Genomic DNA, 22,569 nt, shown 5'->3' on the forward strand with positions numbered 1-22,569 from the left:
GGGAAATATATATATATATATATATATATATATATATATAATTTGTGAGGGTGCATTGTTGGCACACACCTTGTAGAGTTTTACTGAGAACTGATTCTGGCCATAAGGTTTTCATGTTTTTTAAGTGTTTTTTTATGCCATGACTGCTGTGATCAGAAATCATTTCATGTACACTGTGAAAAAAAAAATATGGTAAAAATGTGCGGCTGTTCTCAGAAATTTACTGTAAAAAATATGGAGACATTTGATAATCACCATAATTATTAATTAGAAGACTATTTCACTACTTGAAGTATAGCTCACAAAATTAAATAAAAGCAATACATTTTAACTAAAAAGCAGAAAATGTAACAAACAACCTAATGTACATAACTGATCAAATAAATAAGGAGAAACATAAATATTTGAATAAAATCCAATGTGACGTGTCATGTAGGGACTTTTTTACTGTAAATAATAAAGTGACTACTTAAAAACGTAAATTTTTTATATCGATTTCCAGTAAAACTACCAGTTAAGTCTAGATTTTTTTTTCATATTAGATAAAGTAATTTACAGTTAACTAAGTTTTATTGTCACAGGTTTGCAGGTTTTTTTTTATCAAATGCAAAATATCATGAATATCAAGGCCAGATTTCTCAAATTCAGTTCTGAGAAATGATGTTAGCTGTATATAATGGCATTTAGTCTGGCAAAAAGAAGAAAGCTAGAGAGGCCGGTTTATGCATTGTTTTGTGTTTGTGACGAACAAGCATGTTACTTCTTGGGTCAATGTTATGCCTGATGCCTTCACCTACAAACTTTCTCTGCTAAGATATGTTATTCTCATATGCTACATCTTTCTTCCACAAATGTGAAATATTAATTTGACAAGGTTACAAGGAAGGGAAAACATTTGCATCTGACAAGAGATATGAGATCATTAACATTTCTCAGGTACATCTAAACATCATAAAAACCAACATCCCCTTTTACAAGCCAAAGGCCCAGCAGGAGTGCTTCATGGCCCAAAAAGGAACTGACAAAGCACTAAAGCATTCCTTAAACACAAGTAATTGGAATGTGGAGTGGTGTGTATGTGGAAAAACACTCCCAGACAGACAGGACAGTGCTCTCTGTCAGCACCTCAGAGCTTAACCGGAGGGGGGGGTCCCTTGTGAATTTTTTTTTGGGGGGGTGGTCCCTTGTGAGTTTTTAGGGGGCCTGAGGCTGTGTGGATCCTTATGAGTGGGTGGACATGGGCTTTGGGTAGTCCCTGGTGAGCACCTAACCCCCCTTCTTTCCCTTTTCCCACTGTTCATGTGAAAGTGACCCTGGGAACTAGGGACCCCAGGGGCTTGGGGAGGGGAGCAAGCGATGCGAGGGACAGGCCAAAGCACCAAGGCCACCACAGGGTCATGTGAAAGCACTCTGCTCTGATGGCTGCCAGACATTTGACTCCTCAGAAAATAAATAATGCACTTCCTTGCCCTCCCTCACTGTCTCCAGCTCAATAACCCCTCCATCCCTCTATTTAATCTGTCCATCAACACACTTATGTTCATCCATCCAGAATAAGACTTACAGTATAATGATACAGTATAATGGTGGACTATAAGACTTTGAGAGTTACAGGATTATGGGCGGCACGAGCAACAATAAGGTGAAAAAACGTACATAAAAAGGAAGTGTTTTATAGTTACTGAGCAGTTGTTGGTGTTCATTTGAACTTTTTCCAATTTCGGGCTACAATAAATAGTTATATGTATATTATATATTATATTGTATTATTTTTATTTTGTATATTATTACTATTCTGTATTTTGTACAAATAATACATTATGGAGCGAGAGAGAGTGTGTGTGTACATATATGTATAATTGGAACATTTATTTTATTATTAATATAAAATACATATCATCAATCATTTGTAATACATTTATTATTTATTTCAAGATTTTAATAAGTATTATATACATGATTACATATACTGTATGGTACTGCATATTTCATTTCAGCTTTGGCAATATGAAACACCACACAAACATTTTTGATCAAATGGGTTGTTTAGCTAACAGACGGTTAATAGAGTTATTGGTTTGAAATCACACAGCAATTGTTAACATTACCGAAAAATCAAGTGTTTATGTTGAATGCAGTCATATTGAGTTTGCTCAAAGTCTGTCATCCAAAAGTCTTAAAGTTATACCAAGATGGGCCATAACTGTTCTTTTTAAGTTTATGTTACAAACTTTCAATCCTTCTGTGATGTGTTCAAGCGGTACATTAACATTACTTTATATGGGCATCCTAAGATTCAGCTTGAGTGTGTTGGAATGTATGTGTGTGCGTGTGAAAGGCACAAAGTGTGTTTCAGTTGGTCATCCCTGGACTAGGAAAGTTAAACGCTGACCTGAGCCTACCAACAGCTGGCCACATCTGCTGGCTCTCCTCCTCCTCCGCTCCCCCCTGCATCTGATATCTGCAACAGGGTCTTTCCAGAAACAAAGGACGGGAGGAACAGTGGACAGAGTGTGGGGGATGGAGGTCTGCCCCTCATTTCTCTTGCTCTAACAATTTCATTAGACACTGCTGCTGAGATATTTGGTAAACTTCCTAATGTGCTTATTGACAGGAAACACTGCACATGGTGGAAATTTGGTGTAGTCTGAGAACTTAGTGAGACATTGCCTTCAGAAAGCAGTAGATTTAAGTTGGGTTTCTGAAAACGTAAACAAGAATTGCTCAATAACGCACATGAAATTTAGTAAAACTGCAGTGATAGAATAACAAAACTGACTAGAGTTTTTGGATTATATCAATTTATCATCTGATTTCACAGAATTCAAGTTCAAAGTCAAGTTCAAAGGCCAGTTAATCAGCAGCTGGATCACATTCCCCAGTGAAGCTTTCGAGACTGTGCTCTGTGAGGTCATTTCACATTTCTCCTCACTATCCCCAGGTGAACTCTCCTGTTACACTCTCTAGCACACACTCAACCTGCAGCACGCAATGCAAGTCATCTGCGATTCATCAATACTGTTTGAAAACATAAAACTGGGTTTTCATGAGTAATTCCACCCTGTCTTAATCAGAGGACTTTGATTGAGCTTAGATTCATTAGTACACTCCTACAGGAAAGCCACATTTGATTATTGTTCCTGGCACCCTATAGAGTGTTTTTAGCCAGCTGGATCAGCTCAGTGTCACCCTGCTGTCAATGACAGCTTGACATGCCTGGTATGTTTCAGTATCTCATGAGCAACATGAGCTATGACCAACCAACAAATTAATTTGCTGTGCAAGGTACATTTAACTCCACAAACTGAGTCGGATGTTTAGAATAAGTTGAGATAGACTTACCGCAGTCTGCGTCTTGAAGAAGAAGGATCGTTCACACTGGTCCTGGCCGATTTGGTTGGGTGGGAGGGTGCTGGGTGTTTGGTGTCGGGATGGGTAGAGATGCAGAGAGGGGGTCCCCGCTCTGTTCCCATGGATGCCGTGCGCTCCACCGTCTGAAGGGGGTTCCCAGCGCGAGGCTCCTTTTTGAAGCATGGTCGACTTGGGGAGCAAAGACTTTTCTTTTACCTTATATGAAGCAAGGGGCCGGCTTACTATCAGAGCGGCACGTCAGGGAAAGCCTCCCGAGCTCCCTGATTGGCTGGTGTAACAGTCCCCGTGACCCCGAGCTGTGACCTGCGGTGTGTGAGGATGAGAAGAGACGGGGAGGGAGGGCTCAGGCTAGGGGGCCGTCTCAGCCTAAGGAAGGCACGTTTGACAATTTTCATATTTCTTCTAAATTTGGAGATTTCTGTCCGTGCTGGAGTCTTGGCCGGCCTCTCTGAGAGTCCATGTGGAAACCATTAACAACAGAGGGCTCCTTGCCATTCCTGCTTGGGAACACACAGGCACAGACAGTTATTTAAGATAATTAACTTCCTCTCAAAAGCACTGCGCTTCCCCATATGGGAAAGCATTTGCTTACAGAATGCTGGGAATCATATACAAGTCACAGGGAGAAAAGAGTTAGAGAGTGGGGGAAAAAAGAATGTAAGAAGAGGTTTGTTTACTTTCCTGAAGGAGGCAGAATCGCAGTTAGGCTCAAAAACTGGGTCTCCACACAAAGATGTTCTCTGTTGGTGGCTGTTCAATCTGTAACCAGATAAAACGTCACAATAAATTTGGAAAAAGCTGAATATTAAGCCAAAATGGAAACATTATATCACAGTGTACAAAAAGCCAGAGCAAGTTGTCACATTTTATATTTTTGCCAATACTCTATTGATTACTGTACACACCCTAAAATCATGGCTATAAAAACACTATTGGACATGTCAATGGTTATTGCTCAGAAGAAAAAAAAAATCAGTTCATTTAACAACTTTTCATGCCCCGACATGTAATACACCAGTGTCGGTTTATTATTTTCACTTGTTTACCAAATACAAAATAAAGTTTCTTTACAGGCATCAATGGTTCCATCAAGAACCTTTTAACATCCATGGCACCTTTTCAAAAGGTTCTTTATAGTGGAAAAAGTTTTTTTTTAGATTATCGAAATGTTCTTCACATTAAGTAAAAAATGGGTCTTTTTTTGGAACTGTTTACTGAAAGGTTCTTGTATGGCATCGCTGCAAAAACCTGCCTTCGGAACTAAAAAAATATTTTGATATTGCAATTTTAGTTTGGAGGACAGAATTCATGTATATATATTTTCCCTAAATATCCTAGTTGTGAAATAGATAGTTTGAAACCAACATACAAAACCACTGCTAGAGCAACACATATTTAGACTTTTGACTCAAAACCGACTGAGACAGAACCCTTATGACAACTAGTCCCGGGCACATCTATACATCTAAAAAATATTTAGATGAAGCCGCTGTATGTTTTTGCTTTCATGAAACAAAGATTAGAGGGGTCATATGATGCTGCAAAAAAGAACATTATTTTGTGTATTTGGTGTAATGAAATGTGTTTATGCGGTTTAAGGTTAAAAAAACACATTATTTTCCACATACTGTACATTATCTCCTCTATGCCCCGCCTTTCTGAAACGATCTCTTTGGATTTGAGACTTTAGTCTTTGCAACTTTACAGATCTTCTTTATGCACCAAGAGCTTGTAACACTCCAAAGAGAAAGGAAAAATTGAAATCGCATCATATGACCCCTTTAATGGCAGTGAATTGCTCATCTTCAGGATGATGGACACTGTGTGTAACAGGCCCAGGGAAAACTGTTATCTAATAATATAATATGGCTCTGGAGATCATCATTACACTGACCAATGGCGACACGAACAGTTTGCTAATGAAATCACACACCCACATGGATAAACTAGAATCTTTCTGAATTAATTATTAATCTATTAGCCAATTAGTGTTTTTCTATGGAGGTTTTCAGATGGCCAGATTTGATATTCAGATTTGATAAAGTGTGTTTTTGTATTTATTTAATTGTAATGTAATACTCAGTGTTGCCTTACATATGCTGACCCTTTCTAATTGTGAGAATGTACATATAAGCAGCAGACCTTCACAAACCAGACATTCGTTCACACCAATCTCGGCATCAATGGACCAAGACATCTGCTGAGAGGACAGATAAGAGCGATTATAAAGGAAAGCAAGACAAAGCCTTGACCTTGGGCCGTGCTCGCCGCCAGATGAATTTTCCTCTTGGACACGTCAAGCCAAGGAGGTCAAAGAGGCAGATTGGATATGGCTAAAGAGAGAGGGAGGGGGTGGTGAGGTCTGTCTGTGAAATGTCCATCAGGGTTAGATCCCCTTTTCACCCTCGTCCATAAAGGAGGCTGCAAAAGACTAATGTTTAGAGGGACTGTCTCTTCCAGACCCATGCTCTGGAAAGACTAAATTTAGACAGGAGTGGGGGGACTGAAGTGGAGAAGCATGACAGCACGGTGTCAGTGTGAGCCATTGTTCGGTGAGTCCTTCATTAGCTTCAGCGAGTGGCAGAAGAGGTCGCCCCCTACCTCTCACCGAGAAGTCTTAAAAAGGCAATGTTTGGGGAAGATTCTCTGTTTACATCTGGAGAAATGGGGGCTTTTAAAAACAGCAGCCAACCCGTGCCTCGTGGCTTGGCAGCCCTGAGCGTTAATGGCCTGGCTGATGAGTTCTTTTCCTCCAAATAGAGAGCGTCATACAAGTGGAGCGTAGCAGTTTATTTTCCCTCTTTGCTAGATTTCTTTATTTTATGATATTTGAATAATAGCTCTGGATGCATGTGTGGGTTTTATTCTCTTTATGGAGTCAAAATGATGATGAAAAAACAAAGTATTGCAGAAGCAAAGTCGTTTTTAATTACAAAAGAATTGTAAAACGTTTTTTTTTTTTTTGGTAGCAATTACTGTGCAATACCTATTATTGTCGATAAATTCAAAAGTACATTTTAAAATATCAAACCTGGCCGTCTGAAAACATTTTTAGAAAAACATAAAACAATGAAGAGTGAAGAAAAATTAATTAAATAAAAAAAACTTTTTTTATTATAGTACTTTATCTAAATGCATAATTTTAACTCCATACCTATATATATATACAGTGGGTACGGAAAGTATTCAGACCCCCTTAAATTTTTCACTCTTTGTTATATTGCAGCCATTTGCTAAAATCATTTAAGTTAATTTTTTTTCCTCATTAATGTACACACAGCACCCCATATTGACAGAAAATTTTAGCAAATGGCTGCAATATAACAAAGAGTGAAAAATTTAAGGGGGTCTGAATACTTTCCGTACCCACTGTATAATGGAAAAAAATTGAGAGAAGTTTCTGTTTTGAAGCTGTTTTCCACCACAGACTTTGACCCCAAACAGCACAGAACAGAACATTGTGTTTAGTTCTAGTGATAGATGACTCGTTGAGACTCATAAACTGCTCAAAGATTAATACAGTCTGCAAGACTGTTTACATTAATGCGTATTTTTGGGGGGCTCTTGCTTGAGATAACAAACTGTGACGGACTGATTCTGAACTTTTAAGTTAACAATACAGGTAACATCTTGAAACCATTGCAAAAACTGGAAATTCTGAGACCAATTTTACAGTCCATTTCCATGAAAAATATGTCCTGGTGTCTTTAATTAGTGGACCTTGCTAAGGCAAGTGGTTCAGCATGTGACTCATCCTGAACCATTTGGTATATGAAATAATATTCGGACAAGAATGATTTTGCCTGGTGGGCAATATATACCAATATATACACCAAATATACCATTCAGAAGTTTGGGGTCAGACTTTTTAGTAACCAGCTAGAACCCCTAAAACCACCCAGCAAATAGCATTTTCCCAGTATGGTAACACATGGTAATACCACAAAAGGTCAAAATGATTATATAAGTTAATTTGTAAAAAAAAAAGATCCCTAAGTAATCACAAAAGGTAGTGAGATTTCAGTGGCAAGCAACTCAATCTCGTTTCTCAAAAAGTATCCTTTTATCAGGAGAGATGGCACAGAGCCCACTGCAAACATAAAAATTTCAGCTGGGTCAGATGATCCACTCTGCAGAGGATACAGCAGGTCATTGACTCAAAATAGATAAAGAGGACAAGTCTCTATCATAATATGTACATTTATTTTTGTATCCTCTGATGCTTGCATGGCAATTTATGAAAGCTAGTGCATTAGCAGTGACCCAGAAATAACAAAAAGAGCACTGAAGAGCGTCCCAGGAAAATAAGATTTCAAATCTACACTTCCATTTGCCAAAAACTTACTGTGACTGGCTTATGGACATTTCTATCAAGTGCATTAACCGTCCTTAAGTCAAGCTAAATGTTATAAATGCATGTTTATCAATCAGAGTCATATTCCGGTGCTGTCCTCTGAATGACCTCTCTGTACGGCAGGAATAGCTTGCAGTAGATCACCGTTCTTTGGCCATACTCATATGACAGACATTGGATTATCTCTACACGCTCAAGATTCATTTGCTTTACCTTCACATGCCCTGAAGGAAGAGAGACAGCCAAGGTGTCTAATTTAACTGGCCTGTCACATTTGGTTGTACTTATGTCCACCAGAGCAGGTTCAGCACATCCTTTAGCACATAGCCAGGGAGGTAAATGACAAAAGCCATGCGCGCACACATGGCAGGATGTATCAGCAAAAGGAGAACAATAGATTCCCAGTGTCTGACAGCTGGAGCTGTGCTCTGTGTTTGATGGAGACCAGTGGGGTGTTCTCATTCTTTACATGTAGACCTGCAGCACTGTTTACACTACATCTGACACCACCGGATCTTACGGGTTTCCATGTACAGTGGATTCAAAAGTCTCAGACCACTTGTGAAAATACATTTATTTGCACTGAAGCAGCATATTAAGTAATGTGACCTACAGTAAAATGGGTTTACATATTCTCACAAATTTGATTAGAGATCTATACATTTCTTTTAACTTTTTAAAAATGTAAATATAATGTGGTTAATCATATCATCATATCATTTTAATGCAACTGGCAGAAATGTACAGAAGTGTTCACAACCATTTCTGAAGCTCCAATTACTTTTCCAGTTGTTCATGATTTACTGGATAAGAATAATTACTCACAGTTTCTACCCTATAAAACATGTATATCCATTATAAAAATTCCCATGGAGTTTTGAGATTTTATTAATTTATATGATTGTTCCAGGTCTAGAAATTACACATTTAAAACAAGACAAAGACAAAGACATTACAGTCCATTTCCATTAAAAATATCATACTGGTGTCTTTAATTAGTGGACCTTGCAAGAGGTTCAGCATGTGACTCATCACGAAACATTTGTTATATGAAATATAAAAGATTTCACAAAAGATTTCTATTTCAAATAAATGCTGTTCTTTTGATCCTTCTATTTATCAAAGAATCCTGAAAAAATGTAGCCCGGTCAATTGATTTCAACGGTGATAAGAAAATGTATCTTGAGCAATAAAATCAGAATATTAGAATGATTTCTAAAAGATCATGTGACACTGAAGACTGGAGTAATGATGCTGAAAATTCAACTTTGCCATCACAGGAATAAATTACAAATAGAAAACAGCTATTATTTCATAGTATTACTGTTTTTTTTACTGTATCTTTGATCAAATATATGCAGCCTTGGAGAGCAGAGACTTCTTTCTTTTTTTAACTTACAACTTTAAAGAAGGAATTTGAGCCATATTTATGGTCCATATAAATACAAGCATTTTCCCAGTATTGTAACACAGGCTAATACCACAAATGGTTAAAATGACTATATAAATGAATTAGAATTTTAAGATGATCCCTAAGTAATTACAAAAGGCAGTGAGATTTCAGCCTTGATATCATAATATGTACATTTATTTTTGTATCCTCTGATGCTTGCATTGCGATTTATGAAAGCTAGTGCATTAGCAGTGACCCAGAAATAACAAAAAGGGCATTGAAGAGCATCACAGGAAAATAAAAATATTCCATTTGCCAATAATTTAAAGAAAGTTACTTACTGTGACTGGCTTATGGACATTTCTATCAAGTGCATTAACCGTCCTTAAGTCAAGCTAAATGTTATAAATGCATGTTTATCAATCAGAGTCATATTCCGGTGCTGTCCTCTGAATGACCTCTCTGTACGGCAGGAATAGCTTGCAGTAGATCACCGTTCTTTGGCCATACTCATATGACAGACATTGGATTATCTCTACATGCTCAAGATTCATTTGCTTTACCTTCACATGCCCTGAAGGAAGAGAGACAGCCAAGGTGTCTAATTTAACTGGCCTGTCACATTTGGTTGTACTTATGTCCACCAGAGCAGGTTCAGCACATCCTTTAGCACATAGTCAGGGAGTTAAATGACAAAAGCCATGCGCGCACACATGGCAGGATGTATCAGCAAAAGGAGAACAATAGATTCCCAGTGTCTGACAGCTGGAGCTGTGCTCTGTGTTTGATGGAGACCAGTGGGGTGTTCTCATTCTTTACATGTAGTCCTGCAGCACTGTTTACACTACATCTGACACCACCGGATCTTACGGGTTTCCATGTACAGTGGATTCAAAAGTCTCAGACCACTTGTGAAAATACATTTATTTGCACTGAAGCAGCATATTAAGTAATGTGACCTACAGTAAAATGGGTTTACATATTCTCACAAATTTGATTAGAGATCTATACATTTCTTTTAACTTTTTAAAAATGTAAATATAATGTGGTTAATCATATCATCATATCATTTTAATGCAACTGGCAGAAATGTACAGAAGTGTTCACAACCATTTCTGAAGCTCCAATTACTTTTCCAGTTGTTCATGATTTACTGGATAAGAATAATTACTCACAGTTTCTACCCTATAAAACATGTATATCCATTATAAAAATTCCCATGGAGTTTTGAGATTTTATTAATTTATATGATTGTTCCAGGTCTAGAAATTACACATTTAAAACAAGACAAAGACAAAGACAGTAGCTTGTGTTGAATTAAAACTGCCCATTTTTTTTTTCTACTGTGTGTACACCAGTCAGATAATGTTAATGTAAAATCTGTATGTAAAATTGCATCATGTTTTACAGCTATCAGAGGTCTCTAAGACACTAAACATTTGTATGGAAGCTATTTAAAGCACATTATCAAATTGAAATATTATTTACAAGCAGTTGTCAGGAGATGAGTAAAAATCAGACTCAGTATACTTCAGTGTTGGTTTTTTTGAGCTGTTGAAAAGGCCTTTGGGGTCTCTCAGGTCCTAAGAGGAGCACACATGTTAAATATCTCTTCGTTTTATGTCATTACTTTAATTTTAAATAACTCAAAATCCTAAAACCTTTCCTGCATTTCCTGATTTCAATGAAAATGACAGCTTATTTTTTATTGTGGTCTGACTTTTATCCCACTGTACATTTACAACTGGCCTTTATTTACATAAGACTAGCTTAGCTACATTTCCCTTTTCTCTGAAAACTATCTGCAAACACACTGAAGATGATAAAGCTTTCAGCTTGGAGGAGTTTTTTCTCTTTATAAGGCTTTGACTCTTAGCATTTCAACATGGTGCATTAACCCCTACGATGTTTGTCCTCCCTTTGAGAATGCATTACGTCACCAACCACTTGCATCTTTTGCCCTTAACCGAGGAAGGAGAAGGAATGTGAGGGGCTGGAAAACAAATAATGCCGGCAAAAAAGAAAAGAAAAAAAAATCCACGTGGAGTTTAATTAGTTGGAATGGGACAAAGTAGGGGAAACTCCATCAGGAAATTAAACTCAATGAGACCAGCTGCAACCTGACTATTGATTCATGCAGTCAATCCATGCACAGATGATTGATGTAAGTCACAGTGTAAAAATGATAAGCCATGATAAAAAAAAAAAAAGCAGCCGTTTTTTTTTTTTTTACAAGATATAATAGAGTGTATGGTATAGAGTAAGTGGCTCTGGGGAGTCTCAAAGAGAGGAAATTATGTTTACTTGAACTGTGAACAACAACAAGAGACAATTCAAAGGGCAAGCTGACAAAAGTAAAAGTGCGGTTCCAGACAGAGGATTAACTAAGATAAAATATAAATACAAATTTAAACGGTGCTTTATAAATGTAAATTGACTTGGATGATTATACATTTAAAAACAAAACATTTAAGGATTTAGATATATACAAATAAATAATTATATGTTGTATGAGAATATAACATGACTGACCTGATTATGTTGCAATGTGTCATAGCATTCTTCAGCTGCAGTTTCTGTTTCCATGGTAACAGTGACCTCTCTGATAGGTGAATCTGTCTTTAGGATAATGGATCTAGTTCTATAGTGTGCAAAAGTGTCTGTCCACTTTTTCAGCTGTCTTGGTTCCGGAAATATTTTTCCTATTCATTTTTCCCCTAGGGATTTTTTAAAGAGTCTTTCTTAAAGAGTTATAAGCTATGAACCAAACCAACCAGCAACAAGGTTAATCACAATATTACAAAAAGTACAAAAAGACAAAGGAACAAGACTGGTTTTAATGAGTGAAAGAACTACAACCCTATTAAGTGTTTCGAATGACAATCAAAATAAAAACTGATTAAACTATTGATTAAAATTTGTTGATTATATAGGACATATAAATACACAATAATTTTTTGCAAAATGAAAAATACAAAAACATATGTTGTCACCTGTAGAGATCAACTGTAGAGATCATGGTCGATCGGTCTCAAAGGTTTATACATTAGAATCAAAAATCAGTTTCTTTGTAAAGAACAAAACAGCAACACAAACCACACGCTTGTGTTTACTTCTTCGCATGTTTGGCTCAAGACAGCTGAAGCCGATTAACACGTTGTGTCCTACAAGAAAAAGTCTGTTTCACCACTGAGATTGATTTCTCTTGGTGAAACTGGCTGGATTTCATTTGGAAATGTAGCATGTTTGGCCAGCCCCTTCAGACAGGAACTGAGTACAGGAGGGGTTCTGCTCGAACCACAAATCTCTCCTCTTCCTGCTTATACAGTGTTAGGCGACAAATGACCTGAAACATTAAACACCTTTGTGGTGTCAGTGACACACTGTAAACAATGTGACAAGACTAAATCCAGAATGGGTCATATGCAACAGCAAAAGTGTATAGACAAACTCCCCTCTCTTGCCTTGTGGGTTATTGAACGCAGCCACGTGTCTGAGTATGGAAATAGATTTTACATGCACGAGTCTGCTGTACTGCAAGCATGTGAGACTCTTACACTATAATTGCAGACTAATTCAGAATCCGACTGCTACTTCACTTGCATAATTAGACACATTGAGCTTTTATGAAGGGGCTGAGGAATCAGAGTATTGTTGACATTCAGACAAACAGCACAGCTGCGAATTATACTACTATAAATTACAACAATAAAATAAAAACAAGTTAATTTCGTGCGTACATTTAGAGTGTATATTGCAAGCTACAACAAAAACATTTCCAAATGAAGCCAAAGTGTTGAACGTCTCCAAGCAAAACACATTATTGGTGTTTCTGTCCTGAATGAATCAGTGTTATTGAATGAATCGGTTGATAGGGTTATTCAATGACTTACTCATCAATGTTTTTGAACGAATAAATTGATTGAAATAAATAGCAAATCTCAGTACTAGTTTCGATTCTGAATGAGCAAGTGTGTCAATTATTAGTTGATTCGGTGATTCAATGAAAATTCTGCGTTTTTGAACAAAAAACGGACTGAGTGAATGACTCAGCCATTCACTACATAACTCTAACGATAGCTATATTAGGGTCCACACTAACACACTATAATGTTCTATTAATTATAAGCACCTGCTGCAGTCATGTCGCCTGCCGCTTTAAATGCTCAAGCTCTTTAAAGTTGGGTGGATTCTGATTGGCTATCAGTGTTTTTAGCATTTCTCAGCTGTAAGTTTTAATTATAGTTTTAAAAGTGCTGTATGTAAGTTTTTGACTCTACTAAAGCATAAAAATACCATAATATGTTTGCAGATATTTAAGAAACATGCTAAGTTAACATGTTTATCTGAAAAACAATGCTAGTCAGTTATTCTCCTTTGAAAATGTGCGTTCCGGGCCGGAATGTCGGTCTCTGTTTTGGGTTGTGAAACACTGCCAGTTTACCCAATTGTATTTCTGCACCCCGTGTTGCCAGTTGGCGGAAAACACAGCGTATTTCATTTCATTCATCGTCAAGTGCGCTGTGACACTATTGGTGTGGTCAATCTGGCAACCTGCGTGTGCGTCAAGTCTGAGGAGGAGGAGCCGCGTGAAAAAAACCCTCTCCAATATTTTGAATTTGGACTGCAATACCTAGTTCAACCACTCGGTGTCAATCCTACATACAGCACCTTTAAGAAAGCATTTGATTATAGCGATGTGGATGTTTGCACAAGCTCTGCAATCGGCACTCCAGTCAAGTCACATCACGTTTATTTATATAACGCTTTATGCAATAGATTGCTTTAAAGCAAGCAGCTTTACAGTATTAAAGGTAGGGCAGGTGATTTCGGAGAGGCTAGCAATAGCATGCCAGCTTTGAAAGCATAAGATCCCACCCTCCCTGCATAATCACTCTCCAAAGCACACGAACGCGCAGAGGCTAACCAGCGACACGATGAGAGACGGCATTGGTGGAGGGTTGAATGCAATGCTGTCAGATTATAGTTCAACCACTCGGTGTCAATCCTACATACGGCACCTTTAATAATCATTCTAATTTAATGATTCCACACCTATAAGGACACAGAGAATATCACTGAAATCTGTCTCAAAATGATTATTTCTATCTATTGAACAATAAAAACATTGACAGTGGAGAATCCACCCAAAGCTCAAACATTTAAAGCTGCAGACGACATAACTGCAGTTCAAGCTTATAATAAACAGAGCATTATACAGTATATAGTGTAAGTAAAATACACATAATGTGTCTGTGTATAATATAATATATACACAAATATTTATCTACATACAAGAAAAAACAATAACAGCCATGACAGCATGTCTTAGTGAAATATTTATTCTTTTATATAAACATATAAAACAAATCATTTAAATACAGAATATCTGTACACAAACTTTGTACATAAGTTTCTGCAGTGCTCAGCATGGGTGCAGATGCAATCCATGGAGTTTCTTGGCTTTTGAACATGGCAGAGTGGGTCACCCAGAAAAGCACAAAATAGAGCAGCGAGATGGGGGTTTTCATGCATTAACACGTCCTGGACTCACAATCCTCTTCTAATTGGACTAGTTTCCTTACCATTCATAACAAACACAAGTTGGTGAACTCTATTCTGCACAAAGCAGGCAGTTAAGACATACTGTGTATTTTATATTATTCGCATTCGTCGGTGTGTCAACTAAGCAACTATGTGAAGGATTAGGCAAGGAAGGAAACATGCAATGCTGACTCTTGTCTCTGGTGTAGGTTACAAAGCAAGTTAATGGCACAGGGCCATTTCTGAAGATGCTTTACCATATGAAGAGAGCGAGTGAGGAAAAGAGCATGTGCGTCAAGTCATCTGAAGATGAATAAGGGATATGCCTGGCAACTTTTTCCGCTGTGCTTCTGATTAAAAACTATTCTACTGGAGTTTCAAAAAAAGTGGGTTCAACTAAGGGGAAAAGACTAAAAAAGATATTTGTGCATAAAATACTCTCAGCTTTTTTTTGTTCCACTTTTTTTTTTAGCTCTATGAAGACCACAGGGAGGAAAACAAGCCACATTTATTCACCGATTCTGCCACGTTCCTCTCATGGGCCAAGAAACATTTCATCTCTTCACCAGGTTCTGGGTTAAACTGACTTACAGCACCGTTAATAGTGAAAAACACATAAGCCAACGTCTGGGGAAAAGGTGAGAGAAAAACTAAAATAAAATATGAAATTATTAAAACAAAGGTCTCTCAAAACGTATGAGGTGCAAAAAACAAAACTCTACTGCCTACCAAGAATCTACCAAGAATTATATTTCTGTCTCCACCAAAAATCAAACAAATGATTTCATATGCCACCTGTCAAGGCTCTCCATGTCTTTTTCCATGCGCAACAAAGCAACTGCTGACACCATCACCCCTTTTACTGTAAGTGTGCTGCCGCTTAATGGAAGGGCTGCCATTCATCTTTCATGTAATGAACACAAGCAAAGCAGCCTGGTGACACCATTACTCTTCAGTTCATTAGTCTAGAATGAACTCACAAAAAAGATTGAAAGCGATCACTCTCTGTTTCAAGTCAACTCAGAGACAAAGGCAACTGGAAATGCCTTAGTATTCCACACTGAAGCTGCGTTTAAGATGCCTCTCTGTTCTCGCACAGAGGTGGCCAGAGCCTGGCAGAGAGTTGAAGAGCTCTCCACACTTCTCTCCAGCATCTCCAGGCCCTCCGGCTGAGCAGTGACTGTTCTAGATGTAGTCGTCATCCACCGGTTCCCCCCGAACGTCGCAGTAGTGGATGAAGACGACCACCACACGCTGGAAAACACCCCTACGTGTCTGCCGTCGCTCCGAGATCTCCTCACCGATGGTCTCCATGCAGATGTCGGCCGAGAGCTGTCCCTTACGCCGCGGCGCATAGATAGTGGCTGACAGAAAGGAAGATTTCAGAGAGTGAGCGAGAGAGAGAGTTTTTTTTTGTTGTTGAACAAATCAATGCAGCCTTAGTGAACAAAAGAGGCTTCTTTCAAACACATTTAAATTTAGAAAGCTGGCATAATTTTTGCAGAATCTAAGAGTAATTCAACAGGCCACAAAAAAATTGACATTCTTCCTTTTTAAATATGGCACTATAAAGATGACAAACACAAAATTATTTATTATCTTATTCTTGGTATTACATTTACATTTAGACATTTAGCAGACGCTTTTATCCAAAGCGACTAATAACAGAATCAAACAGCAAAACGGAAATATTTTTATTCCTGAACAGTGATAGAAAGTCAAGTTTAGAGAAGTCTTAGCTTTACAAGTACTGTATTATGGGTAATGTAGTACACTCACTGGCTAATGTTGGCAATGGTGTCCATCCAGCTACGTACGCGCACTTTGTTCCTGACATTGGGTGGATTGCTGAACTCATGGATAATAGCAATATGGTATGGATACGGTCCACTGAAGAGCTTTTTTTCCAGAGCCAGAGAATCAATCTGATGTTAAAAAGAACATAACTGTAATATATTGTGCTGTAAATACCTCAATTACCCTTTACAGGGCTCAAAAACAAAGCTGTAATGTAACTCTATATATTAAGCACATATAAATCCAATCACACGTTTGTTGGAAAACAGTTGCATATGATGTGAAACATGAATGACTTCTTCATTCCAACTGATGAATATATTACAATTATATTACAATCTATTCTGGCAGTTTCCTTCTTGTAAAACCTCATCCATGCCAGCCATCGATATATAATGTTATTTTGATGACATATTTATTAAAACAATGTCCAATAAATCATAATAATCTAAATGTTTAAATTTGCAAAGCATAAAAATGTGTATGATCAATAAATCTATATATCGCATTCAAAAGTTTGGGATCAGTAAGATTTTTAAATGTTTTTGAAAGAAGTCTCTTATGCTAGTCAAGGCAGCATTTACTTGATCAAAAAATACACACACACACACACATCTGGTCAGCTATCCTTGTGGGGACTCTCCATAGGCGTAATGGTTTTTATACTGTACAGACCGTATTTTCTATTGCCCTTCACCAACCCTACCCCTAAACCTACCCCTCACAGGAAACTTTGTGCATTTTTAGATTTTCAAAAAACTTCATTCTGTGTGATTTATTAGCTTGTTTACCCGTGGGGACCTCAATTTAGGTCCCCACCGTGACACGAGTCCCCACGAGTCTGTGTGTATTCAGGTTTAAGTCCCCACCAGAATAGAAAAACAGGTACACACACACACACAAATGGTAATATAGTGAAATAACTGTTTCTATGTGAATATATTTTAAAATGTAATTTTCAATCAAGTGCAGTTTTCAGGAGCCATTACTCCAGTGTCACACGATCCTTCAGAAATCATTCGAATATGCTGATTTGGTGCTCAAAAAACATTTATTATGATCAATGTTGAAAAGCGTTGCGGTGCTTAATATTGTTAGTGGAAACCGGGATTATTTGCTGAAAATAAAGTTCAAAAGAACAGCATTTATTTGAAAGGGAAATCTTTTGTAACATTTTTATCAAATGTTTTTACTGACACCTCTGATCAATTTAAAAGGGGTCATGTCTTTGTTTTTTATTCTGCATTGTTCTCTGAGATCCTCTTATAATGTTTATCAAGATTTTTACATAAAAAACATCATAATTTAGAAGTAATAAGCTATTTTCTTTCCTGTTTTGACCCCCCCTCATCGGAACACTCCGTTTGAATATGCGTGGCTGATTGTATGGGAAGTAAACGATATCACTGCTATGATTGGCTAACAGTTGCATATGTTTTTGACAGCCTATATCCTTCAGAGATGCACACTGCTGTGATTTAGGTTAAAAATGCATAAATACTCAGTAAATATCAAACGATCTGTAATAACAGACAAAGCAATAGTGGCCACGTAATAAAAACAGTTACACACACTTGTGTGGTGTGACATTACTGTCCAATCCAATATAGTCGCACAGCATCGTCTTTTAGTTTCAATCTTTCTGAAAATCCAGCGTCCAATTGTGCCTTGTTTGTACACGAATCCTAACCCTAACTGAAGTGAACAAAGGACCAAGTTCTTACTGACGTGGTCTGGAACTTCATTAATAAAGTTCATCCACTCTTTCCTAATGTTGGGATCAGAAGGAAGGCGATGCAAAGACTGTTTTTCCACAACTTGGCACTGCACAGCGTCTTGTTGTCTTTGGAGGCATCTTTATCGTTTGGTTTCTGTGTAAACCTGCGTTCGCCTCTCTTGTTATTTACACTACATGCGCGAATCGGTGGGCGGGGCTAAACAGGCAGTGATGTAGAAGCAGGCGTTGATCATCTTCTGTGGAGGCGGTGTTTAGCCACACTATTACGTCATTTTGGCAGATTGGCTTCAATATAAGCTGTTTTTAGACTAACAAGAAGGTTTTGAGTTCTGAAACTTACAGGATGTTTTTATAGTACAGTGAAATTTTGATTTCTCAGTTCATGGCCCCTTTAATGCATCCTTGCTGAATAAAAGTATTAATTTCCTTAGAAAAATCTTACTGACCCCAAACTTTAGAATGGTAGTATATTTACCCACAATAATTCAACAACAATACCCAGTATATCACAATAATCTACATATTTAAGTTTGCAAAGCATAAAACATTTCTATACTTTATTGAATGTTGCACTTATGCAACCAATAGTAATACTATATACTCATGAAACAGTTTCATCAAATGTGAAAATTATAAGTCCTACATCAACACATTATTCAGAAACCCACTGATTGTAGCTACCATGGCAACCTCACTCTACTAAAGAATAACGCTGACCTGCTGCATAGGCCTCATGTAGATGATGCGGTTTCTCTCCGGCGGCATCCGTAAGATCTGGTCAAGCACCTGCTCCATGTCCAACTTCTTACATTGTGCGTAATCAAAGCGGTTTACTATGGGGGCACTTTCAACCACCAAGTGTTTCAGCACCCTACAGCGTGTTGCTTAGGAAAAAAAACAATCAAATTACACATATGGATGTGATGCAGTTTGACTCCTGTCAATGTCAACATGTTCTGCTATGAACTCACCATGGACAAACATCATTTTGGGGCACTCCTTAAGGACCAGATCTGTGATGCCACAGTTTGTAAGTGTGATTCCTACCAGGTTTTTAGATTTAAGGCTGAGCACCTGTATGATGTGAAAATATATTTGTGATCTGTAAGAAAGTGCATTAAAGAAACATTTAGTTGAGTGAAACAAGACCATGAACAAGAACAAGACACCTGCACATGGTCGTCTTCAGTCACAGGGTCACTGGTGCTGGTGGACTTGTCTGCCATATGTTTCCTCTTCACTGCAACCCGAGGCTTAGCTTTGGGTAGTTCTGGATACACCAAGAGGTGATGAGAAATGAAATGGAAGTCTTACTGTTGGTCAAATTTATCTTTATGTTAAATCTTACTGTCATAGGAAAAAAATTAACATACAATGGGCAACAAAGCAATATAGATTAGCCTTGCCTCGTTCATAAATTGAACATAGCTACTTCACTCACAAAAACACAAACAAGCGCTATGAGGGATGTCGAGATTCTCAGTGCTCAACAACACAGATTTCAGTCTGTTTTAGCACAAGCGTCTGATGAACCACTTTTATGTGCTTTTGAGTCCCTTTTGATGCTTGAAGCTCACGCAGTTCATAAATAATAAAAGAACATTTCACCCCAAAATGAAAATTCTATCAAGTATAATTTAAATTTAATTTCAAAAGTATATGAGTTTGTAAATACTGACCCCAAACTTTTGAATGGGAGTGTAAGTTAAAAAAAAGAAAGAAAAAGAGTGACAGTAAACACTTTCATGGTGTTATAAAAGTTTTCCATTTCAAATAAAGGATGTTTTTTTTTTTACTTTTTATTCATTAAAGAATCCTACTAAAAGATATTAAACAGCACAATTTTCCACACTATTAATAATAAGAAATTTTTTTTTGATCAACAAATCAACATATTAGAGTCTGAAGGATGTGTCACGTGACACCGAAGACTGGAGTAATAGCTGTTAAAAATTCAACTTTCACATCAAAGGAATACATAACATTTATAAAATATGTATACATTAAATTTGAAAACCGGTATTTTAAACTGTAATAATTGTTTCACTATATTACTGTTTTTAATGTATTTTTGTAGCCTTGGTGAGCATAAGAGACTTTCAAAAGCATTAAAAAAAATCTTACCAACCCCATACTTTTGAACGGCAGTATGCAATGTAAGCATTATAAAGTATGTCATTTGTAATATTCAATATGTTAAATAGTCACCTTATACTTCACACTCAAAATGCAACACTCAACAATGTGTCTTTCTAATTAGGGCCTGAAAAAGGTTTAGAGATTCCTGAAATAAATGCATCTACACTTATGAGACATTCTACTACAACAGTGGTTTTATGCAAGCATGCATTCATCAGAAAAAGTCTAATTTCCTACATGTGCTATTCTTCTCAGCACTGTAGGCTCTCTAGGAGTCAAAATGGGTGTGGCCCTTTATCCAAATGTCATGAACACAAGGAAACATACTGCACTATAATTGCCCATATAGACTAGCAGTGAAGTAATCAAGACCCCCAGCATTCCTCCATCTGCTTTTATGCTATGCACAAATGCCACACCACGAGGATCAGCCTTTGCCCAACTGTGCCTTTTTTCCATTGCTCAATTGATTCTCTGACATCCCACTGTGAAGAACCTCTGCTCTCGTCTTACCTGACTCACAAACCAGGGGCACAGAGGAAAGTCTGCTGCGGGCACGAGTGACCGGTCTCCTGGGAAACTCGTCTGTAGGGCTTCTGTGTGATGATCCATGCTGGTGGCCTGCAGTCCTCTCACTTTGCCCCTCAGTTGAGCCCTGAGTCCTGGGTGGAGCGTTGGAGTGCATGTCCTCCATCTCATCTCCTCCTGCTCTCTGCTCTGGGCTGTGACGTTCTGATCTATGGCTGTCTCCTCCCACTGGCAGGCCGTGGCCACCACGAGACCTATTTTCAGAGCACGTGCAGCGAGTCCTCACCATGTCGTCCTCCCCTCTACCCGCCCCACCTTGGTTGTCCTGATTGGCAGACTCCTCCCTCCAGCGGATGGAGCAAACACAGTTGCCGGCAGCGTAGCCTGAAGCAGACCCGGGCCCACTGTTTCTGTCTCTGGCCCCACGCTCAGCCGTCTCAATGGCCGCCTTCATGTCAGCCTTGATCTGCTCGCTGGTCACCTGGCAGCCTTTCTCACAACTGAGCTCCTGAGGTTGCGGTTCATGTCTACGCAGTGGAGTTTTCCCTTTACCTGCCAGAATACAGCACAACAATCATATCGGCATCAAGCTGTATCAGCCATCAAGTTTGCTCTCTTCCAATAGTGTCATTGCAGTCGTACAGATAATATTTCAGAACTTATATGGCCCCAAAAATATGTGAATATTCTTGGACACTTAAGTCACATGTACGAATTAAATGTATGAATTAAATGATGAAATCTGAATAGTAGTGTATATTGATAAAAAATATGACATCATTTATTGCAATTATATTCACACATTAAGTATGGGGTAAGTACGGATTTTTTTTCTTTAAAGAAATCAATACTTTTATTTAGCGATGGGACACAATTAATTCATCAAAAAGTATGTTAAAGACATCAAAGTGACAAACATTTATGATGTTATAGTTATAATGACAAAGGTGATGGAATGTGGACCAAGCCTTAAGTGCCTGAATGTATTTTGTACTAAGAACTGATGCAGTGGCTATGAAGATTTTAAATGTGAACTACCATGTGGAGTCACAGCTGTACTGCTCTTCCCCTGGGCTTCTGTCTCAGGGTACTGGCCTTGAGAGGGGGCGGCAGCCGGCGTCCTGATTGGACTATACTCATCGTCACTGTCTGAGTCTGAAAGCACCACCGACTGTTTCTTCACTGCAGTTTGAACTCCACTAGGTCCTGAATTAAATCATAAAAGAAAAAGCAAAAATGTTAATGGCTACTCACCAGGTGTATTCCATCTGTTTGCATTATTTGCTAGGTTTCTTCAGACCTGCTTGTTCTTCATCCTGTTCAAGAGAAGGATTAGTAGTCTGGCTGGAACTTTGGGTCTCTTCATCTGGGTTGGAGGCCACACGAACTGGCTCAGGCTCCATGTTGTCTGGCACCATACCCTCAACATCGGGAATCTCTGATTGAAGTCAAGAAGAAAAGTCAACTCAAAGCTTTCAGCAACCAAACAATCATTAAAGGTGACATATCATGAAAATCTGACTTTTCCAGGTTTTAAGTGCTATAATCAGGTCCCCGGTGCATCTACCAATCAAGGAAACATGAAAAAGATTAACTCAGTAACTTTGTTTTGATAAGCTTTTTTCTACAAGCGTCTGAAAAAACGAGCGCGTCTGATTTCGCTCCCCTAGTGACATTGCAAAGGGATCTCATTATAATATTACC

The 22,569-nt window shown here is 38.1% G+C and overlaps 1 protein-coding gene across 2 annotated transcripts in view; it reads right to left on the bottom strand.

Moving 5' to 3' along the window:
- Positions 1-16,403: 16,403 nt before the first annotated feature.
- LOC107742479 (F-box only protein 38-like) overlaps positions 16,404-22,569 on the bottom strand; it is a 13,128-nt gene continuing 6,962 nt past the window's right edge. For both annotated transcript variants that reach the window (XM_016555450.1, XM_016555451.1), the window contains exons 12-18: positions 22,166-22,303; positions 21,904-22,071; positions 20,851-21,417; positions 19,368-19,468; positions 19,170-19,272; positions 18,916-19,082; positions 16,404-16,588 (exon numbers count right to left, since the gene is read on the bottom strand). In XM_016555450.1, coding sequence (XP_016410936.1) covers positions 16,439-16,588; positions 18,916-19,082; positions 19,170-19,272; positions 19,368-19,468; positions 20,851-21,417; positions 21,904-22,071; positions 22,166-22,303 — 1,394 coding nt within the window. In that variant the 3' untranslated portion in view covers positions 16,404-16,438. The remainder of the gene's footprint in view (positions 16,589-18,915; positions 19,083-19,169; positions 19,273-19,367; positions 19,469-20,850; positions 21,418-21,903; positions 22,072-22,165; positions 22,304-22,569) is intronic.

The sequence above is a fragment of the Sinocyclocheilus rhinocerous genome, unplaced genomic scaffold (genome assembly GCF_001515625.1).
Source record: "Sinocyclocheilus rhinocerous isolate Xijiao unplaced genomic scaffold, SAMN03320098_v1.1 scaffold1579, whole genome shotgun sequence".
In the NCBI taxonomy this organism is placed as follows: domain Eukaryota; kingdom Metazoa; phylum Chordata; class Actinopteri; order Cypriniformes; family Cyprinidae; genus Sinocyclocheilus; species Sinocyclocheilus rhinocerous.